Source organism: Scyliorhinus torazame, chromosome 14 (genome assembly GCF_047496885.1).
Source record: "Scyliorhinus torazame isolate Kashiwa2021f chromosome 14, sScyTor2.1, whole genome shotgun sequence".
Lineage (NCBI taxonomy): Eukaryota > Metazoa > Chordata > Chondrichthyes > Carcharhiniformes > Scyliorhinidae > Scyliorhinus > Scyliorhinus torazame.
In genome coordinates this window covers 7,477,868-7,496,341 of record NC_092720.1, presented here as the reverse complement: position 1 = coordinate 7,496,341, position 18,474 = coordinate 7,477,868, and the positions used below count along the sequence as shown (strand labels likewise).

At 44.0% G+C, this 18,474-nt stretch overlaps 1 protein-coding gene across 1 annotated transcript; it reads right to left on the bottom strand.

Moving 5' to 3' along the window:
- Nucleotides 1-966: 966 nt before the first annotated feature.
- On the bottom strand, nucleotides 967-11,675 carry LOC140389244 (extracellular calcium-sensing receptor-like). The gene is made up of 5 exons (XM_072473417.1): nucleotides 11,406-11,675; nucleotides 9,478-10,314; nucleotides 9,042-9,275; nucleotides 2,018-2,141; nucleotides 967-1,874 (listed from the first exon to the last, which is right to left on the bottom strand). The coding sequence occupies exons 1-5, from the start codon at nucleotides 11,661-11,663 to the stop codon at nucleotides 967-969; spliced, it is 2,361 nt and encodes a 786-aa protein (XP_072329518.1). The 5' UTR covers nucleotides 11,664-11,675.
- Between the last annotated feature and the right edge of the window lie 6,799 nt (nucleotides 11,676-18,474).

The window sequence follows — 18,474 nt, the reverse complement described above, 5'->3', positions numbered from 1 at the left end:
AGCAGTGAGTTGGTGTTCGCATTTACCAGAATCTGACGGGCATCTGGAAGCATATTCGTCGGAGGGGAAGCGTACCCTTTAATCAGAAATGCTTATGTCAGAGAAACTTCTTTAACTGATTGCCAAATCACAAGGAGTGGCCAACATTATTAACAGCTGCTGAAAAATACGAGAGAAAGGCTTATATGAACAATTGGAAGTGAACAATGTGGGGTGATGACCTTCGGGCATTTCTTCCTTACATTTGGCGTGTATAGAGACCTATCAGCAGACGTGTGTACCATCTACAAGATGCACTGCAGGAACTCACCAAGGCTCCTTACGAAAAACTTCCAAACACACAACCACTGCTATCCAGACGGACAAGTGGAATAGATACCTGGGAACCCCACCACCTGGAGGTTCCCCTCCAAGTTACTGACCTTCCTGACTTGGAAATATGTCGCCGTTATATTCACTGTCGCTCGGACAACATCCTGGAACTCTCTCCCGAACAGCACAGTGGATATACCGACACCACATGGACTGCAGCAATTCAAGCAGGCAGCTCACCATCACCTTCTCAAGGGCAATTTGGGATGAGCAACAAATGTTGGCCTGGCCGGCGAATCATAGGTCCCGTAAAAATAAATTCAAAAAACATTGATAAGGTTGAAGCCACTTACGTGTTTATAGTTGCATTTATTAACAATTATCAAGATACACGTCTAAGCCTGAGCAACAGACGAACACTCAAAATCTCGTACGAATGTTTCTATTCTTTAGAAAACGAAAAACATTTCGTACATTTATACATCTACAAAACTAACCTTTAATCCGAGCAACCTTATCAGAACGCATTGCCAGGGAACTTAAAAGTCAAAGCTGTTTGTGTTTAGTGTAAAACTGCGCAAGTAATCCACTATGTCCAGCTTTACATCACCGTGCAGCCTTAGGGTTTTGCATTTACAAGGCTCGTTTAATTTGTTAGTGTTGCGCATTTTTACCCATTAGGTGTTTTTTGGTGTTCTCTTCTGATTTGAACAAGATAATGTGACATTTTGGAGCAAATATACATACCAACAACCCAAAGCTCGATGCTAAAATTGCGAATATTTCCACCGCCACCGTGTATTTTCCAGGATTGCTCACGTAAGTTGGAATAAAAGTTAACCAAACGGCAAAAAAGATCAGCATGCTAAAGGTAATAAATTTCGCTTCATTGAACGTGTCCGGTAAGGCCCGGGCCAGGAAAGCCAAAATCAAACACATGCAAGCTAAGAGGCCAATGTAAGCTAACACACACCAGAAAGCAATTGTGGAACCCACGTCGCACTCAAGGATAATCTTTGCACTTTGATACTTGGTGTTTTTAGATGGGAGTGGGGGAGATATCACCAACCAGATCACACAGATTATAATTTGAATCAATGTGCAGAGGAAGACGATTGATCTTTGTTGTTTGGGTCCAAACCATTTCATCACATTACTGGCTGGGAGCGTTGCTTTAAATGCCATCAGGACGACCAGAGTTTTACTAAGAATACAGGAAATGCACAGAACAAAGCTCACCCCAAACACAGTGTGGCGCACCATGCATGACCATGGCGTTGGCTGTCCAATGAATGCAATGGAGCACAGAAAGCAGAGTATTAATGAAATTAACAGAAGGAAACTTAGCTCCGAATTGTTGGCCCTTACAATGGGAGTGTTTAGGAAATATAAGAAAACAGCAGCAACAACTCCTGTGATACAAGCTCCAAACAGTGAAATCGCCGCCAGTGTTATTCCCATGGTGTCGTGGAAGGAGAGGAACTCAATTTCTTTCAGAACGCATTGATTTTTTGGAACGTTGGACCAGTAATTTGTTGGACACTTGATACATTCTATAGAATCTGTGGACACACAACGTTACAAATAGTAGTTGAAATGCACTTTTTCGAAATGAACGAGACCTGCTCTGATGGCAAATCCAAAACATAACTTTATATTCCCAGTTTCCTGGTTCCTGCTGGAATGTTAACAAAGATTCTCATACCTGTCTGGTTACTGATCTCCCCATCAGCACATGGTAAACAATCAAAGCAGCAAACAGGCTGCCCCTTGCGGGCAGCCCTTCTTGTTCCGGCACCACAATTATCACTGCATGCTGACACAGGGACCTGTGGAGACAGGGACCGTACTTAACATCGTCAAAGCTCATCCATTTGCAAAGAGTTAAAGTCGGAGATAGAACATAGAACATGGAACATTACAGCGCAGTACAGGCCCTTCGGCCCTCGATGTTGCGCCGACCTGTGAAACCACTCTAAAGCCCATCTACACTATTCCCTTATCATCCATATGTCTATCCAATGACCATTTGAATGCCCTTAGTGTTGGCGAGTCCACTACTGTTGCAGGCAGGGAATTCCACGCCCTTACTACTCTCTGAGTAAAGAACCTACCTCTGACATCTGTCCTATATCTATCTCCCTTCAATTTAAAGCTATGTCCCCTCGTGCTAGACATCACCATCCCAGGAAAAAGGCTCTCACTGTCCACCCTATCCAATCCTCTGATCATCTTGTATGCCTCAATTAAGACACCTCTTAACCTTCTTCTCTCTAACGAAAACAGCCTCAAGTCCCTCAGCCTTTCCTCATAAGATCTTTCCTGCATACCATGCAACATTCTGTTTAATCTCCTCTGCACCCTTTCCAATGCTTCCACAGCCTTCCTATAATGTGGCGACCAGAATTTGATGCAATACTCCAAATGCGGCTGCACCAGAGTTTTGTGCAGCTGCAACATGACCTCATGTCTCCAAAACTCAATCCCTCTACCAATAACACACCATACACCTTCTTAACAGCCCTCTCAACCTGGGTGGCAACTTTCAGGGATCTCTGTACATGGACACCGAGATCTCTCTGCTCATCCACACTGCCAAAAATCTTACCATTAGCCCAGTACTCTGTCTTCCTGTTATTCCTTCCAAAATGAATCACCTCACACTTTTCTGCATTAAACTCCATTTGCCACCTCTCAGCCCAGCGCTGCAGCTTATCTATGTCCCTCTGTAACTTGTAACATCCTTCCCTCACTGTCCACAACTCCACCGACTTTAGTGTCATCTGCTAATTTACTCACCCATCCTTCTACGCCCTCCTCCAGGTCATTTATAAAAATGACAAACAGCAGTGGTCCCAAAACAGATCCTTGTGGTACACCACTAGTAACTGGACTCCAGTCTGAACATTTCCCATCAAGCACCACCCTTTGTCTTCTTCCAGCTAGCCCATTTCTGATCCAAACTGCTAAATCACCCTGAATCCCATGCCTCCGTATTTTCTGCAGTAGCCTACCATGGGGAACCTTATCAAACGCTTTACTGAAATCCATATACACCACATCAACATCGTTACCCTCATCCATCTGTTTGGTCACCTTCTCAAAGAACTCAATAAGGTTTGTGAGGCACGACCTACCCTTCACAAAACGGTGTTGACTATCTCTAATCAAATTATTCCTTTCCAGGTCATTATACATCCTATGTCTTATAAACCTTTCCAAGATTTTGCCCACAACAGATATAAGGCTCACTGGCCTATAGTTACCGGGGTTGTCTCTACTTCCCTTCTTGAACAAGGGGACAACATTTGCTATCCTCCAGTCTTCTATCACTATTCCTGTAGACAAAGATGACTTAAAGATCAAAGCCAAAGTCTCAGCAATCTCCTCCCTTGCTTCCCAGAGAATCCTATGATAAATCTTATCAAATTCGAAGCCAGGTAAGTCTTATCAAATATTAATCTCCTGTCAAATTACAAGTCTTTGAATTTATTGACAAATGTATATTTACTATCTGAGAGCATTCCGTCTCTGCTTGCTGCCGCTCAAACCCGGTTGCAATTCAAAATGTAACGAAAACACAAATTGACTTTGCTGCTGCGTACATCATTTAGGGAGGGCATTGACGTAATAGTAGCTGGACTGCCAATCCAGAGGCCGAGGCAAATGCTCTAGGGACTCGAGTTCAAATCCCACCATTGCAGCTGGTGGAATTTTAATAAAATTAATATATCTCAGTAATGGTGATTACGGAATTATCCTTGATTGCTTTAAACACTTTGGTTAAAGCGAAGGAACCCATGACATCTGTGTCCGGTTGGCTTCCATGGAGACGCAAAGCGATTTGCCTCTTAACTACCCTCTGAAGTGGCGTAATAAGCCATTCAATGAACAAAGAACAAAAAAAATTACCCCAATTCGGCGCTCACCTGATGAAGGAGCTGTGCTCCGAAAGCTAGTGATCTCAAACAAACCTGTTGGTCTTTAGCCTGGTGTTGCAAGACTTCTTACTGTGCCCACCCCAGTCCAACGTCGGCTACTCAACATCAAAGAAAATTACAGCCCTTCGGCCCTCCAAGACTGCACCGACTATGCTGCTCGTCTGAACTAAAACCCTTCTGGACACCATATCCCTCTATTCCCATTCTATTCATGTATTTTTCAGGACACCCCTCAAAGGTCACTATCGTATCTGCTTCCACTACCTCCCCCGGCAGCGAATCCAAGGCTCCCACCTCCCTTTGTGTAAACACCTTGCCTCGTACATCTCCTTTAAACCTTGCACTTTTGCACATTAAACCTATTCAGTTCAATTCCAATTATGGACGGACAGAAAATAATAATAATAAGCTTTATTGTCACAAGTAGGCTTACATTAGTACTGCAATGAAGTTACTGTGAAAATCCCCTAGCCGTCACATTCCGGTGCCTGTTCGGGTACACAGAGGGTGAATTCAGAATGTCCAAATCACCTAACACCACGTCTTTCGTGACTTGTGGGAGGAACCCCACGCAGAGGTGGGGCGAATGTGCAGACTCCGTAGACAAAGACCCAAGCCGGGATTCGAAGCTGGGACCCCGGCATTGTGAAGGAACAGTGCTAACCACTGTGCCACTGTACTGGCCTTGCCAGTGGTACCCACATCCCATCAAAGAAGAAAGAAAAGATGATACTGCTAATAGCAAATTCAGATTTAGAACTATTTCAGAGCCGAAAATAGAATAACGTGCTAAGCATATTTAATATACTCCAGGGAGACGAATAACACATGGTTGGAACCCTTCCAATAAGGCACAGAAACGAGAGAGACAGTATCTTAGTATGTTATAACATTCAAAGCTATGGGCCACGTGCTGGCAAATGGGATTAGGTAGGTAGGTCAGGTGTTTTTCACCTGTCGGTGCAGACTCGATTGGCCGAAGGGCCTCTTCTGCACTGTGCATTTCTGTGATTCCGTGATGACAGGAGCCAACAGTAAATTATTGCATCCAATTAACAGGGTTAAGAAGATGGCGTGTGGAGTGTGACAATTGATATTGAACTATGATCGTACATTTTTCAAACCAGATGAGTGGCGTCTTTGCCAAATTTTCAATGTTGATCAACATAATCTTAGTTATCCGAACATAGGAAAGAGGGGCATTTAGGACAAGTCATTGCAACACAATCGTCCAGCGCATTAACTCATCCATTACGGAATTGAGGAGTAGTTTTGAATGATCCCCATCATATGGCTTCTTTTATTTCATGTTTTCAATTAACCGAGATGTTTCTCATTGTTATCTGAATAAGTATTGATGTTTTTCTTTTGTATTTCAATAAATTCCACTCATCTCATCTGTCCTTACTTACTGGTGCACGTCGACTTAAATATAGGCGTTTACGTTGGATATACTATTCATTATTGTTCCACCTTCATCAAGTGCTCTTCCTTTGGAAGAACATAACGAACCCATCCAACAACATTCATCCTGATGCCAGGTCACGGATTGAATTCAGCTTTAGAACTTGCCATGCAGAAGGATTAGAATTCGCCGCCACTGGTTTAATCCTCTGACGCCATAGAGGCTGCCATCTGGTGCCCTCTTGTTGATGAGAAATACATGGCATGTTTGGGACAGCACGGTGCCTCACAGCATCAGGGGCATTGGTTAAACTCCAGCCTTGGGTGACTGTCTGCGCTGAGTCTGCACGTTCTCCCCGTGTTGCGTGGGTTTCTTCAGGTGCTCCGGTTTCCTCTCGCAGTCCAAAGATGTGCAGGTTAGGTGTATTGGCCATGGTAAATTTCAGCTAGTGTCCAAAAGGTTCGGTGGTGTTACGGGGATAGGGTGGGGGAATGGGCCTAGGTAAGCTGCTCCTTTGGAGGGTCGGTGCAGACTCAATGGGACGAATGGCGTCCTTCTGCACTGTAAGAATTCTATGATTTTATGATTTACATATAGTTACAATAATACCTATTTGAATATTCAGCAAAAGAAAGAAACCTCTATGAAAACCAATGATAAAATCAGGATAGAATAGACATTAATAGGGGGATGTCCAAATTTCAATATTAAGTTGGAATGTTGGTATTATTAGAAGCATAAAAGGGATATGATACACCGAGTTCTCATTCTACCATTCTATTGTCACATGATAAAACAACAATGGATTTGCTGATTAATCATGTCAATCAAACTCTGTCAATTATACTCTTCAACAGACATGGTCTATGGAAACCTCACTGCCGAGTAAATGTCATAAGACCACAAGATATAGGAGCAGAATTAGGCCTTTCGGTCCATCGAGTCTACATGTCTTTCGAGAACTATGTGTTCAAACTCACCTGTTCTGCCCAAGCATGCGTTCTTATAACACACCAGGTCGCAAATTAATTCAAATTTCAAAAAGTTACTCTCTAAAATAATTCACTCTAAAGAGTATGTTAATCAATGGCAACAGTCACGATTATTTCAGTAATACCATAGATTGGAATGATGTTCATCGATATGTTTCACCCACTTGATTTTGAATTTGCCATCACCAAACCATTTCAAGCGAAGGTCATGGCTTCAGAAACTCCTAAATCAATATATCAACGGATCTTTCAGTGCAGAAGGAGGCCGTTTGGCCCATTGCGTCTACACTGCCTCTCTAAAACTGGGCAGAACTGGGCTGAGAAGTGGCAGATGGAGTTCATAAGACCATAAGACAAAGGAGCGGAAGTAAGGCCATTCGGCCCATCGAGTCCACTCCACCATTCTCTCATGGCTGATTTCAACTCCATTTACCCGCTCTCTCTCCGTAGCCCTTAATTCCTCCAGAAATCAAGAATTTATCAACTTCTGTCTTAAAGACACTCAACGTCCCGGCCTCCACCGCCCTCTGTGGCAATGAATTCCACAGACCCACCACTCTCTGACTGAAGAAATTTCTCCTCATCTCTGTTCTAAAGTGACTCCCTTTTATTCTAAGGCTGTGCCCCCGGGTCCTAGTCTCCCCTGCTAATGGAAACAACTTCCCTATGTCCACCCTATCTAAGCAATTCATTATCTTGTAAGTTTCTATTAGATCTCCCCTCAACCTCCTAAACTCCAATGAATATAATCCCAGGATCCTCAGACGTTCATCGTATGTTAGACCTACCATTCCTGGGATCATCCGTGTGAATCTCCGCTGGACCCGCTCCAGTGCCAGTATGTCCTTCCTGAGGTGTGGTGCCCAAAATTGCTCACAGTATTCTAAATGGGGCCTAACTAGTGCTTTATAAAGCTTCAGAAGTACATCCCTGCTTTTATATTCCAAGCCTCTTGAGATAAATGACAACATTGATTTGCTTTCTTAATTACGGACTCAACCTGCAAGTTTACCTTTAGAACCCAGATAAAAGTGAAGTGATTCATTTTGGAAGATTGAATTTGAATGCTGAATACAGGGTAAAAGGCAGGATTATTGGAAGTGTGCAGGAACAGAGGGTCTTGGGGTCCACGTACATATCTCCCTCAAAGTTGCCACCCAGGTTGACAGGGTTGTAAGGAAGACGTATGGTGTGTTGGCTTTCATTAACAGGGGGATTGAGTTTAAGAGCCGCGAGGTTTTGCTGCAGCTTTATAAAACCCTGGTTAGACCACACTTGGAATATTGTGTCCAGTTCTGGTCGCCTCATTATAGGAAGTATGTGAATGCTTTGGAGGGGGTGCAGAGGAGATATACCAGGATGCTGCCTGGACTGGAGGTCATGTCTTATGAAGGAAGGTTGAGGGAGCTAGGGCTTTTCTCACTGGAGCGAAGAACGAAGGGAGGTGACTTGATAGAGGTGTACAAGGTGATGAGAGGCATGGATAGAATGGCTAGCCAGAGATTTTTCCCCAGGGCGGAAATGGCTGTCACACCATTTTAAGGTGATTGGAGGAAGGAAGAGGGTAGATGTCAGAGGAAGGTTCTTTACACAGAGAGTGGTGGGTACGTGGCATGTACTGCCAGCAGAGGTGGTGGAGTCAGGTCATTAGGGACATTTAAACGAATCCTGGATAGGGACTTGGACAGCAGTAAATTGAAGGGGTGTAGGTTAGGTTGATGTTACATTGGGATAAATGGTCGGCACAACATCGTGGGCCGAAGGGCCTGTACTGTGCTGTACTGTTCTATGTTCTATGTTCAATTACTTCCTTATTCTTGTACTCAGTGTCCCTGTTACTAAAGCCTAAGATATGATTACTTAACTGCACTCTCACGCTCCCCTGCCACTTTCAATGACTGTGCATATGTACATCGAGCTCTCTCAGTTCCTGCAACTCCGTTAGAATCCCTCGCTTTATTTCATACTCTCTCCATATATTTCCTGCTAAAACGAAACAGTTCACACTTCTCAGTATTGAATTACATCAGTCACTTGTCTGCCCAATTCACCAACATGTCTATGTCCTTTTGAAGTTCAGGACATCCCTTATCACGTTTGGCAACGTTTCCAATCTTCGTGTCATCTGCGAAAATTGAAATGTTACGCTGAACACTATAGTGAATGAAATTTAAATGTATCAAGAAGAGCAAGGATCCTCACATTGACCCCATAATTGAAAAGTACTCCAGAAGGTGTGACTGAGCAGCAGACACACTCCAGTCGATTCCAGGGAGAATCTTGTTTAGTCTCGTCAATAATAACCAGTCAAACAAACGCGATTATGTGGTGGCTGCAACCAATGTGCAGACGCATCCTTTCACGTCTTTGGGGGATGGAATATCGGCTTACTTTATTTTCCATCGTTGTTCTGTGCCAAATGATTCTACTTTCATCCAACGCGAGTTCTCCTCCTTCCGGCATCGCTGCATCATAATAACCAACTTTCACAAAATCAACTGACAAATCAGGAAGCTTCTGCCAGTTTATCAAATCATAGGAAGCGATAGGATCTCCATCTTCATCAAAACTTACTTCCTCCCCAAACTGGTTTGTGAAACGTACCTCCCTCAGGTACTGTAAAAGCTTTGGGAAAGGGAAAACAATTATTATGTTCTACAACTCTTGAGTATGTTTCACAATGTCTGCAAAAAGATTAACGCAGCATTAAATAAATCACCAAGAATTGGACATTACAACAGTTGCTTATTATTTTTGTCGTTGTTTCTGGCGAAATAAGAAATCATTGAGTGTACAGAATGAGTAAGAGTTTGCGAAAATGCCTCACCTGCCAGGATAGTGGGTTTGACTTTCTACCACAGGTTTTATTGGGAAATGGGCCTTTCCCATGTTCACAAGTTTGTAAATTATGAAGTGCATGCGCTGCTGCGTATACCGCTTTGTACACATTGTAGGAAACCCTTAACTGGGATACATCAGTAAATGTACTCTCAATTGTCCCCAAGTTCTCTAAACCTGTGCATGGTCTATAAGAGGAAGCTGTTATATTTCCTCCCAGAGTCTGATTTGAGATGTGTACACTGCAGCCAAAGATTTCCCGCCAGAGCTCTTCCACAAACGGGTTGTCTGTTGCTGTGGAAGGATGGAGTTTGACGAGAAATTCTCTCAATCCTGCAATTTCCGCTCTCCTTATTCCAAACCCAATTGTTCCCGTTAAAATGTCCCGAGTTTCCGCTGTCCACAGTTGGAATGATGTGACCCATGCTTCACTCGCTATCAGCTGGATGTCGGTAATGTTCTGCATTCTCAGTTCATTTACTAAAGACAAGGTGTCACTCTCTCCACAGAATATTATCAGCACCTTTGCCGAGGACCTTCGGATGGTGTTCGCTACCTGAAGCATCCTTTCCCTGGTACGACCGGGTGAAAGAAATTCGATGTAGGCGATGCAAATTTCAAACTTTGCAGCCTCTTCAATTAAAGCCCTCATCCCGAATCGGCCATAATCGTTATCCTCAGCCACAGCTCCGATCCAAGACCATTTGAAATAGTGGATAATCCGGACTAAAGCTCTCATCTGAATGGTATCACTGGGAATTGTCCTGAAAAATGTTGGGAATTCACGCTTATCACTGAGGCAGGCGCATGAAGCAAAGTAGCTGACCTGTGGGGGAAGAGGATTAACTGAGATGTTTGGAACCATGAAACCACACATGAAGCTCACAAGGCCACCGCGCTTGTGTTGCTACTTTCAAACAGATATTTAATTAGACTCACAGTCATTTTCCCGCCATGGCCCTTTTTCAATTATTTGCCCAATAAACCTTTCACCGTTACTGTTGATCTGACCCCACCGCGCTTTAATTTCGTTCTGGATATAAACATTTCAAGAGCAACATTTTTAGGCATGTGAGCGTCGCTGGCTGGGCCAGCATTTGCTGCCCAACCCCGAGTACCCTGCTACACCATTTGAGACGGCGTTTCAAAATCAACCACATTGCTGTGGATCTGGAGTCGCATGAAGGTCAGACCAAGTAAGGACGGCAAATGTCCTTCCCCAACGAACATTCTTTCCTAATCTCTATTATCACAAGTCGCCTTACATTAACACTGCAATGAAGTTACTGGGAAAATCCCATAGTCGCCACATTGCGGCGCCTGTTCGGGTACACAGAGGGAGAATTCAAGACGTCCAAATTACCCAAAATGTGTGGGGGGGGGTTCGACAATCGGCAATGGTTTAATGGTCATCATTAGTTTTTTTAAATCATTGGATGCTGTTTTCACCATCTGCCGCGGTGGAATTCGAACCTGGATTTCCAGAGCATTACCCTGCACTCTGGATAATTGGTCTCGTGAAAATACCACTGCGCCACGGTCTCCCTGTGCGCCACCTTCCTCTCCCTTAATCTCCCATCTCGTCCTTTTGCCAATTAATCTTTAATCTGTGCTCCCAGTTACGGAACTCCACTGTCTCCAAAGCAGTTAAATATTATTTCATATCAATGTCGAAAATAATCAGCAGATCTGGCAGCAACCGTGGGGGGGGGGGGGGGGAGAAAGAGTGTCACCGTTTGAGGTCAATGCCGTCTCATTAACCCTTTCCTCACTCCGCAGATGCTACCAGACCTTCTGAGTACTTCCAGCATTTCATGTCTTTGTTTCAAATTTCTACCATTTACACTATTTGCTTTAAAAAGTAATTGCAGGCACCCCCGTGTAAATGATTGTCGCAAATGCATGAACGCATCTTACCATACCAATGGCGAACGGGGCCACCACTCGCGATACTGCGATAGATTGCGATGATCCGCCATCTCCCACAATCATGGACACTGATGGAATGCCAGCACACGTGTGATTGGAAACGATTTTGTCTTTCCCTTTCAGTAATTTGAAAGCTCCTTTAAGCCCTTCAGAAGGAGCGTCACAGCTATCGAAAATCTTGTAGCCCAGAGTTGTGTCAGGAAGCAATTCTGGGTTCTGGTTTATTTCTTCTATGGCGAACACCATGGTGAGGGCCCAACGCAGCCCACTTTGGCTAAACCTGCCACACACATATGGAGTTACTCTTCTTTCAAGACAATATTATTCCTTCTGTATTATTGCGCATTGAAAAATTGAGAACAAAATAAAATGGTATGCGTTTTGTTGTACATTATAAGAGAGATTTTGAAAATGAAGGCAAATGGAACAGGGTAGATAGCAGCGATCTGCCTCCCGCAAAACCAGGGTCCCGAATGACGGCCCACAGATGCACGGTTGAAAGTAAGATATTTAGACCTAAGAGAAGGAGAAACCTGTGGTCACATCGTGAGTTATGACGCTGGCGTTTTGACGTCCAGGACGAGGTGGATGAACGAAGCGATATGGAAATCTGGCGGCTAAATCTTACTAAAACTATTTGCTACAGTGGATGCTAAACATCCACACGGGCTAGGTATACTCTTGTTGTAATGGCCAGACTAACTGCTGGATGTGAGCTCTGTATTTAGCAGCCAAGATGTAGGGATGCCGGCGTTGAACTGGGGTGGGAACATTAAGAAGCCTTACAACACCAGGTTAAAGTCCAGGTGAGTGACCTGATGAAGGAGCTGTGCTCAGAAAGCTAGTGACTCCAAACAACCCTCTTGGACTTTAACGTGGTGTTGTAAGACCTCTTCCTGAGCACTGTATTTGACCTGGGGATCACTTCTGTGAGACGAATGTGTCACCTTATCTTTGATTGGCTCCTGCTGCCTGTTTGGCATCAGCACCAAGTTGGAGTTTATTCTGACGAAATCATGACGAAGACTCAACGACTCTGGAAAGATAACCTGGTTTCTTTCTCCGCAGTTGCTGCCAGACATGCTGAGCACATCCAGCATTTCTGGATTAGGTTTGTTTTATAACTCTATTACAGTTCGCTGAGAAGATTTACAAAGAAAACTCACAATCCCGTGCGAAAATTGAATATGATTTCTGCCCAACTGAGTTTCTATTGTAAAGAGGCAGGGGCAAAGTCATTGTGATATTTTCCATGTCTTTATCTTTTACTAACAATAACACGTCTTCTGTACGAATGGGACAGTTGGGAAGTATAGATTTTACAGAGCAAGAAAACAATTTCATTCTTACAGAATATTACTTACTGCTGGGTTTATTTCCAGATTGTTAGCGACACTCCACGGCAATAATTGAATTGGCCTACTTTGCGTCTACATATTTCCAGCAATACAAAGTCTTTTTCCTAAATTATATTAGATTTATTGATGGAATTGTCGCTCTTTTTAGATCTTTGCTGAACGAACTATAATAAATTGCAATAAAGGCAAAATGTGCTTGAAATCCATTCCTACAATTTGTAATTGTACCATCCGGCAGAATGATGAATATGACTCCATTGTCTGGGCCCTAACCACTCATTAAGGAAACTCAGCCTTTGAACAGCCCTGTAGAAAGAATTGCTTCCCGGCCACTGCTCCAACTTTATATTTCACAACATAAATCCGTGTCGTGCTGCCGTGCTAGAGCTAAACGGCATCAAGCCTGATCTGCTGATTTCCAGACCTGTTTTCCATTATTGCACACACAATCGTGCCGTTGACAGTCATTTCAAAGAAAAAAGTCTTACAACACCAGGTTAAAGTCCAATAGGTTTGTTTCGAGTCACTAGCTTTCGCTGCGCAGCTCTTTCATCTGTGAATTCATTCACCTGATGAAGGAGAGGCGCTCCGAAAGCTCATGATTCCAAATAAACTTTTTGGACTTTAACCTATTGTTGTAAGACTTCTTATTGTTTCCACCCCACACCAGCTCCGGCATTTCCACATCATTTCAAAGAGGAATCGAAATAATGCCCTTCCATCTGTAAATATCTCCTGTTCAAATGAATATCAAATTCACTCCAGAAAAGTACAATTGATGTCGTTTCTACCGTCTGTTTACCCAATGAATTCTAGATCATAATATAATTCTCACCTCCTCTCTGGTTGTTCTGTCAGTAATGTTGAAGCTGTATGTTCAGCTTACTGATCTACCCACATTTTTAAACAGGTTTAAGTAACTGTTACCTCTTACCTCGACTCAAGTAAACGTTTCACATACATCTGATACATCTTACTGTACCAATGGCAAAAGATCAGATCTCCAAAAGAAATAGGAACAGAAGTAGGCCCTTCGGCACCTCGAGCCTGCTCCCCATTCAATAGGATCATGGCTGATCCGAATTGCTCACGTCCCCTTCCCTGTTACCCTTGATCCCTTACTGATTAAAGATCTGTCTATCGCAGCCTTAAATATCCACAAGAACTCTTCCCCGACAGCTCTCTGTAGTGAGGAATTTCAAAGACTCACAACCCCCAAAGAGAAGGAATTCCTGCTCATCTCAGTCTTAAATTGGCTCCCCTTTATTCTGAGACTATGTCCTCTGGTCCGAGACTCTTCAATCCTGAAAGATCCACTCAGCGTTTACCCTGTCAACCCCCTTAAGAATCTTTCTGTTACAATGAGATCACCTCTCATTCTTCTCATTTCTAAGCCCCAATCTATTTAACCTTTGTTTATAAGACAATCTCTCCATACCTGGAATCATCCTAATGAACCTTCTCTGAACCACCTCCAATTAATTAATATCTTTCCTTGAATAAGGGAACCAAAACTGCTCACCGCGCACCAGATGTGGTCTCACCAGTACCTTGTACAGCTGCAGCAAGACATCCTAACTCTTATACTCCAACCCTCTTGAATTAAGGGCTATCATTCCGTTGGCCTTTCTGATTACCGGCTGCACCTGTGTGTTCGCTTTCTGGTTTCCTGCACGAGTACTAGAGATGCGAGGATCTTCTATCTCACCCAAATCAGGGATGTTCATTGATTCTGAAGAAGTCATATTCGACTCAAAACATTAACTCGGTTTCTTTCTACAAAGACGCTGCCAGGCCTGATCCAGCACTTCCTGTTTCTTAATATCTGTTAGAGGAGTTTAGAGGAGATGTGCGAGGCAGGTCTTTTACACAGAGGGTGGTGAGTGCCTGGAACCCGTTTACAGGGGAGGTTGTGGAAGCAGGTGCATTAACGGCGTTCAAAAGGCATCTCGATAAATGTGGATAGGATGGGTACAGAGGGATACGGCACCAGGTAGTGCTGAGAGTTTTGGCCAATGGTGGCATCATGACCGGTACAGGCTTGGAGGGCCGAATGTCCTGTTCCTGTGCTGTATTGTTCTGCGTTAGTTAACTGGGCGGCACGGTAGCACAGTGGATAGCACTGTTGACTCGCAGCGCTAGGAACTTGGGTTCAATTCCCGCATTGCGTCACTGTCTGTGCTGAGTCAGCACGTTCTCCCCGTCTCTCCATGTGTTTCCTCCGGGTGCTCCACTTTCCTCCCACAGTCCAAAGATGCGCAGGTCAGGTGGATTGGCTAAAATAAATTGCCCCTTAGAGTCCATAAAGGTTAAGTGGGATTATTGGGTTACAGGGATAGGATGGCGGCATGGGCTTAAGTAGGGTGCTCTTTCCGAGGGCCGGTACAGACCCGATGGGCCGAATGGCCTCCCTCTGCACTGTAAATTATATGATTCTATGATAACTTAATCAAAAAACCTCATAATATTGACCAGCTCTATCAAACCTCCCACGCCTTCCATGCCCTGAAGGTGAGCAAATTTGATTTTTATAGGATTGTTAGATCTGAAACGTTAACTCAGTTACTCTCCCCAGATGCCGCCAGACCTGCTGGGTCTATCGAGCATTTCCTGTTTTTATTTCCGAGTTTTTAATGTCTCACCGAATTGCCCATCATGGAAGGGTTCAATTACTGAATGGATCAAAGGAAGACGGGAGAATGGAAGAAAAGAGGGAGAAAGCAAGACATGACAATAACTACCCCAAAATAAGAAACGGCGATAGAAACATTAAATTCTCTTTAGGTTAGATTCCACCCCAGACCGGAGTATTGCCAAATGCCCTGATCAAAAATGACTGTTACTCACTCCACACAGCGCACTGGTTGAGGTTTCGATCGGAATGAATAATAATCCGGCGCTGTTCTTAAATGTATCGGGAATAAACCGCCCAGGATGACATCTCCATCCTGAATCATTCCAGGGTTGAACATTTCCCGAAGTTCACATGTCTCATCAACGAAGGAGTCGACCATCTGGAATGGGATCAGGAGCAAAACGCTCCAAATGGAATAAAGTGACATCAGGAAAACATAAAGATTTTCTCAGGAGTCACGGGGAAGAACGTTTCGAATCAGCGTGACAGCACTCTGCTGCAAGCAGCCCGCTGTACGGGGAGTATTTAACCTTCAGAAGACAGTCCCCAGAGATATCAAACTCAAACCTCGCTGACGCTTATTCGCTGTCAGATCAGAGAGGCTCGCAGGTGATGTTTTCCACACTCGGGGCTGCTGTGCCCCTGACATTTTCCTTCGATTAAGCTTGCACACCGGAGAACTCTTACCATATTTGGAAGGGTGTCTCTTCTATACGATAAAATTAAATTACTGCGGATGCTGGAATCTGCAACAAAAGCTGAAAATACTGGACAATCTCAGCAGGTCTGACAGGGTCTGCGGAGAGAGAGGGGAGAGAACGTTTCCAGTCTGGATGACTCTGTCAAATTCTATGTGAAGTAAACATTCAGTGCAGGGAATGGTCGGACTGGTTTTGTCAGTAAGAAGTCTTGCAACACCTTACAACAGGTTTGTTTCAAATCACTAGCTTTCGGAGCACTGCTCCTTCCTCAGGTGAATGGTGAGTTAGGTTCCAGCAACATTTATACAGACAACGTCAAGGATGCAAGACGATACTTTGAATGCGAGCATTAGCAGGTAATTAAGTCTTTACAGAGCCAGAGAGGGGGTAACGCCAGGTTAAAGAGGTGTGAATTGTCTCAAGCCAGGACAGTTGGTAGGATTTCGCAAGCCCAGGCCAGATGGTGGGGGGTGAATTTCATGTGACATGAATCCAAGGTCCCGGTTGAGGCCGTACTCATGTGTGCAGAACTTGGCTATACGTTTCTGCTCTGTGATTCTGCGTTGTCGTGCATCCTGAAGGCCGCCTTCGAGAACGCTTACACGAAGATCAGAGGCTGAATGCCCTTGACTGCTGAAGTGTTCCCCGAAAGGAAGGGAACATTCCCGCCTGACGATTGTAGATAAGCGTTCTCCAAGGTGGCCTTCAGGACGCACGACAACGCAGAATCGCAGAGCAGAAACTTATCGTCGAGTTCCGCACACATGATACGGCCTCAATCGGGACCTTCGGTTCATGTCGCATTACATTCATCCCCCACCATCTGGCTTGCGAAACCATACCAACTGACCTGGCTTGAGACAATTCACACCTCTTTAATCTTGCGTTACCCCTCTCTCTGGCTCTGTAAAGACTTAATTACCTGCTAATGCTCGCATTCAAAGTATCGTCTTGCATCTTTGACTTTGTCTATATACATGTTTCTGGAACCTACCTTTCCGTTCACCTGAGTGCTCCGAAAGCTCGCGATTTGAAACAAACCTGTTGGACTTTAACCTGGTGTTTTAAGATTTATTACTGTGCTCACCCCAGTCCAACGCCGGCATCTGCACATCCTGGTTTTGTCAGGGCATTGCGTTGCGAAATTGTTTGGTGTCTATTTGTGGGGAAGTATTTCCATTCTTGATGCTTCAAATTGTTTCACAGACACTGAACGCGATATTTAGTATCAGTTTGGAGGTTGATTTAAAGGTCATTATTGCATCATTTGAAGCCACTTGGAAATTGAATGAGTCACACAGAGTGATAGTAGATCGGAACAGGCCCTTCCAATTCAAAATACCTCATCCATATTATTTTTCTTACGCAAAAAATGATCTGCCTCACATTCTGGCTGATGGCAGATGTTATTGTCACTGGACCGCACTAAGGAGGAACTTGCTCTGGTTGCTTAGTATTTCTTGCAGACTATAACACTCAGGTGAAAAGTCATCGACATGAAATATTTACTGTTTTCTCTCTCTAAAGTTACTGCCAAACCTGACGAATATTTCCAGCATTTTCAACTTTTCTTTCAAATTAATCAGTCCTTTTTGCCTTTTCGGACTAATTTCGGCTAACGCAAATTAGTGAACTCGTGACAGAATCCTTCACTTCTTCTGACCACAACGAATCACAATGGAATGCCGAAACTGTACATATCTATGCAGCATATACATACTGTCGCCATAAGCACACTCTAGGAAGTGAAACATAAGATTGTTAATTGCCAAGTGAAAGTCTTAGAAGTCCCTCCCAAAGCAGGAAGCTCGATGAACACTTTCAGTGTACAGTACGAATGGACTTTCCAGTTTCTGCGCTATGCCGAGGCCCGTCCGCAACTTCAACGACTCCCCACGTGGAGAAAGCCGAGATTTGAAGCTGCAAATCTTTTCACAGGCACTGAGAGCTTCTCCGGCAGGATGACGTTCCAAGTAAAGGTGACCATGTCATCCTCTGGTGACTCCTAGAGCTACATTTTCTGAAGCGAGGTAAAATAAAACAAACCGCTGGTGTCCCTTCCATAACGATTCCACCCGGATGTTTTCTCTTGTCTTAGAACTAATTTGTCTCACATTATGACTGCGATGGCACTAATGTTATCATTAACCCACACTGAGGACTAACTTACTGTGGGCTCTTGGTCCATAAGAACATAAGAACTAGGAGCAGGAGTAGGCCATCTGGCCCCTCGAGATGAGATCATGGCTGACCTTTTGTGGACTCAGCTCCACTTTCCGGCCGGAACACCATAACCCTTAATCCCTTTATTCTTCAAAAAAAACGTTCTATCTTTATCTTTAAAACATTTAATGAAGGAGCCT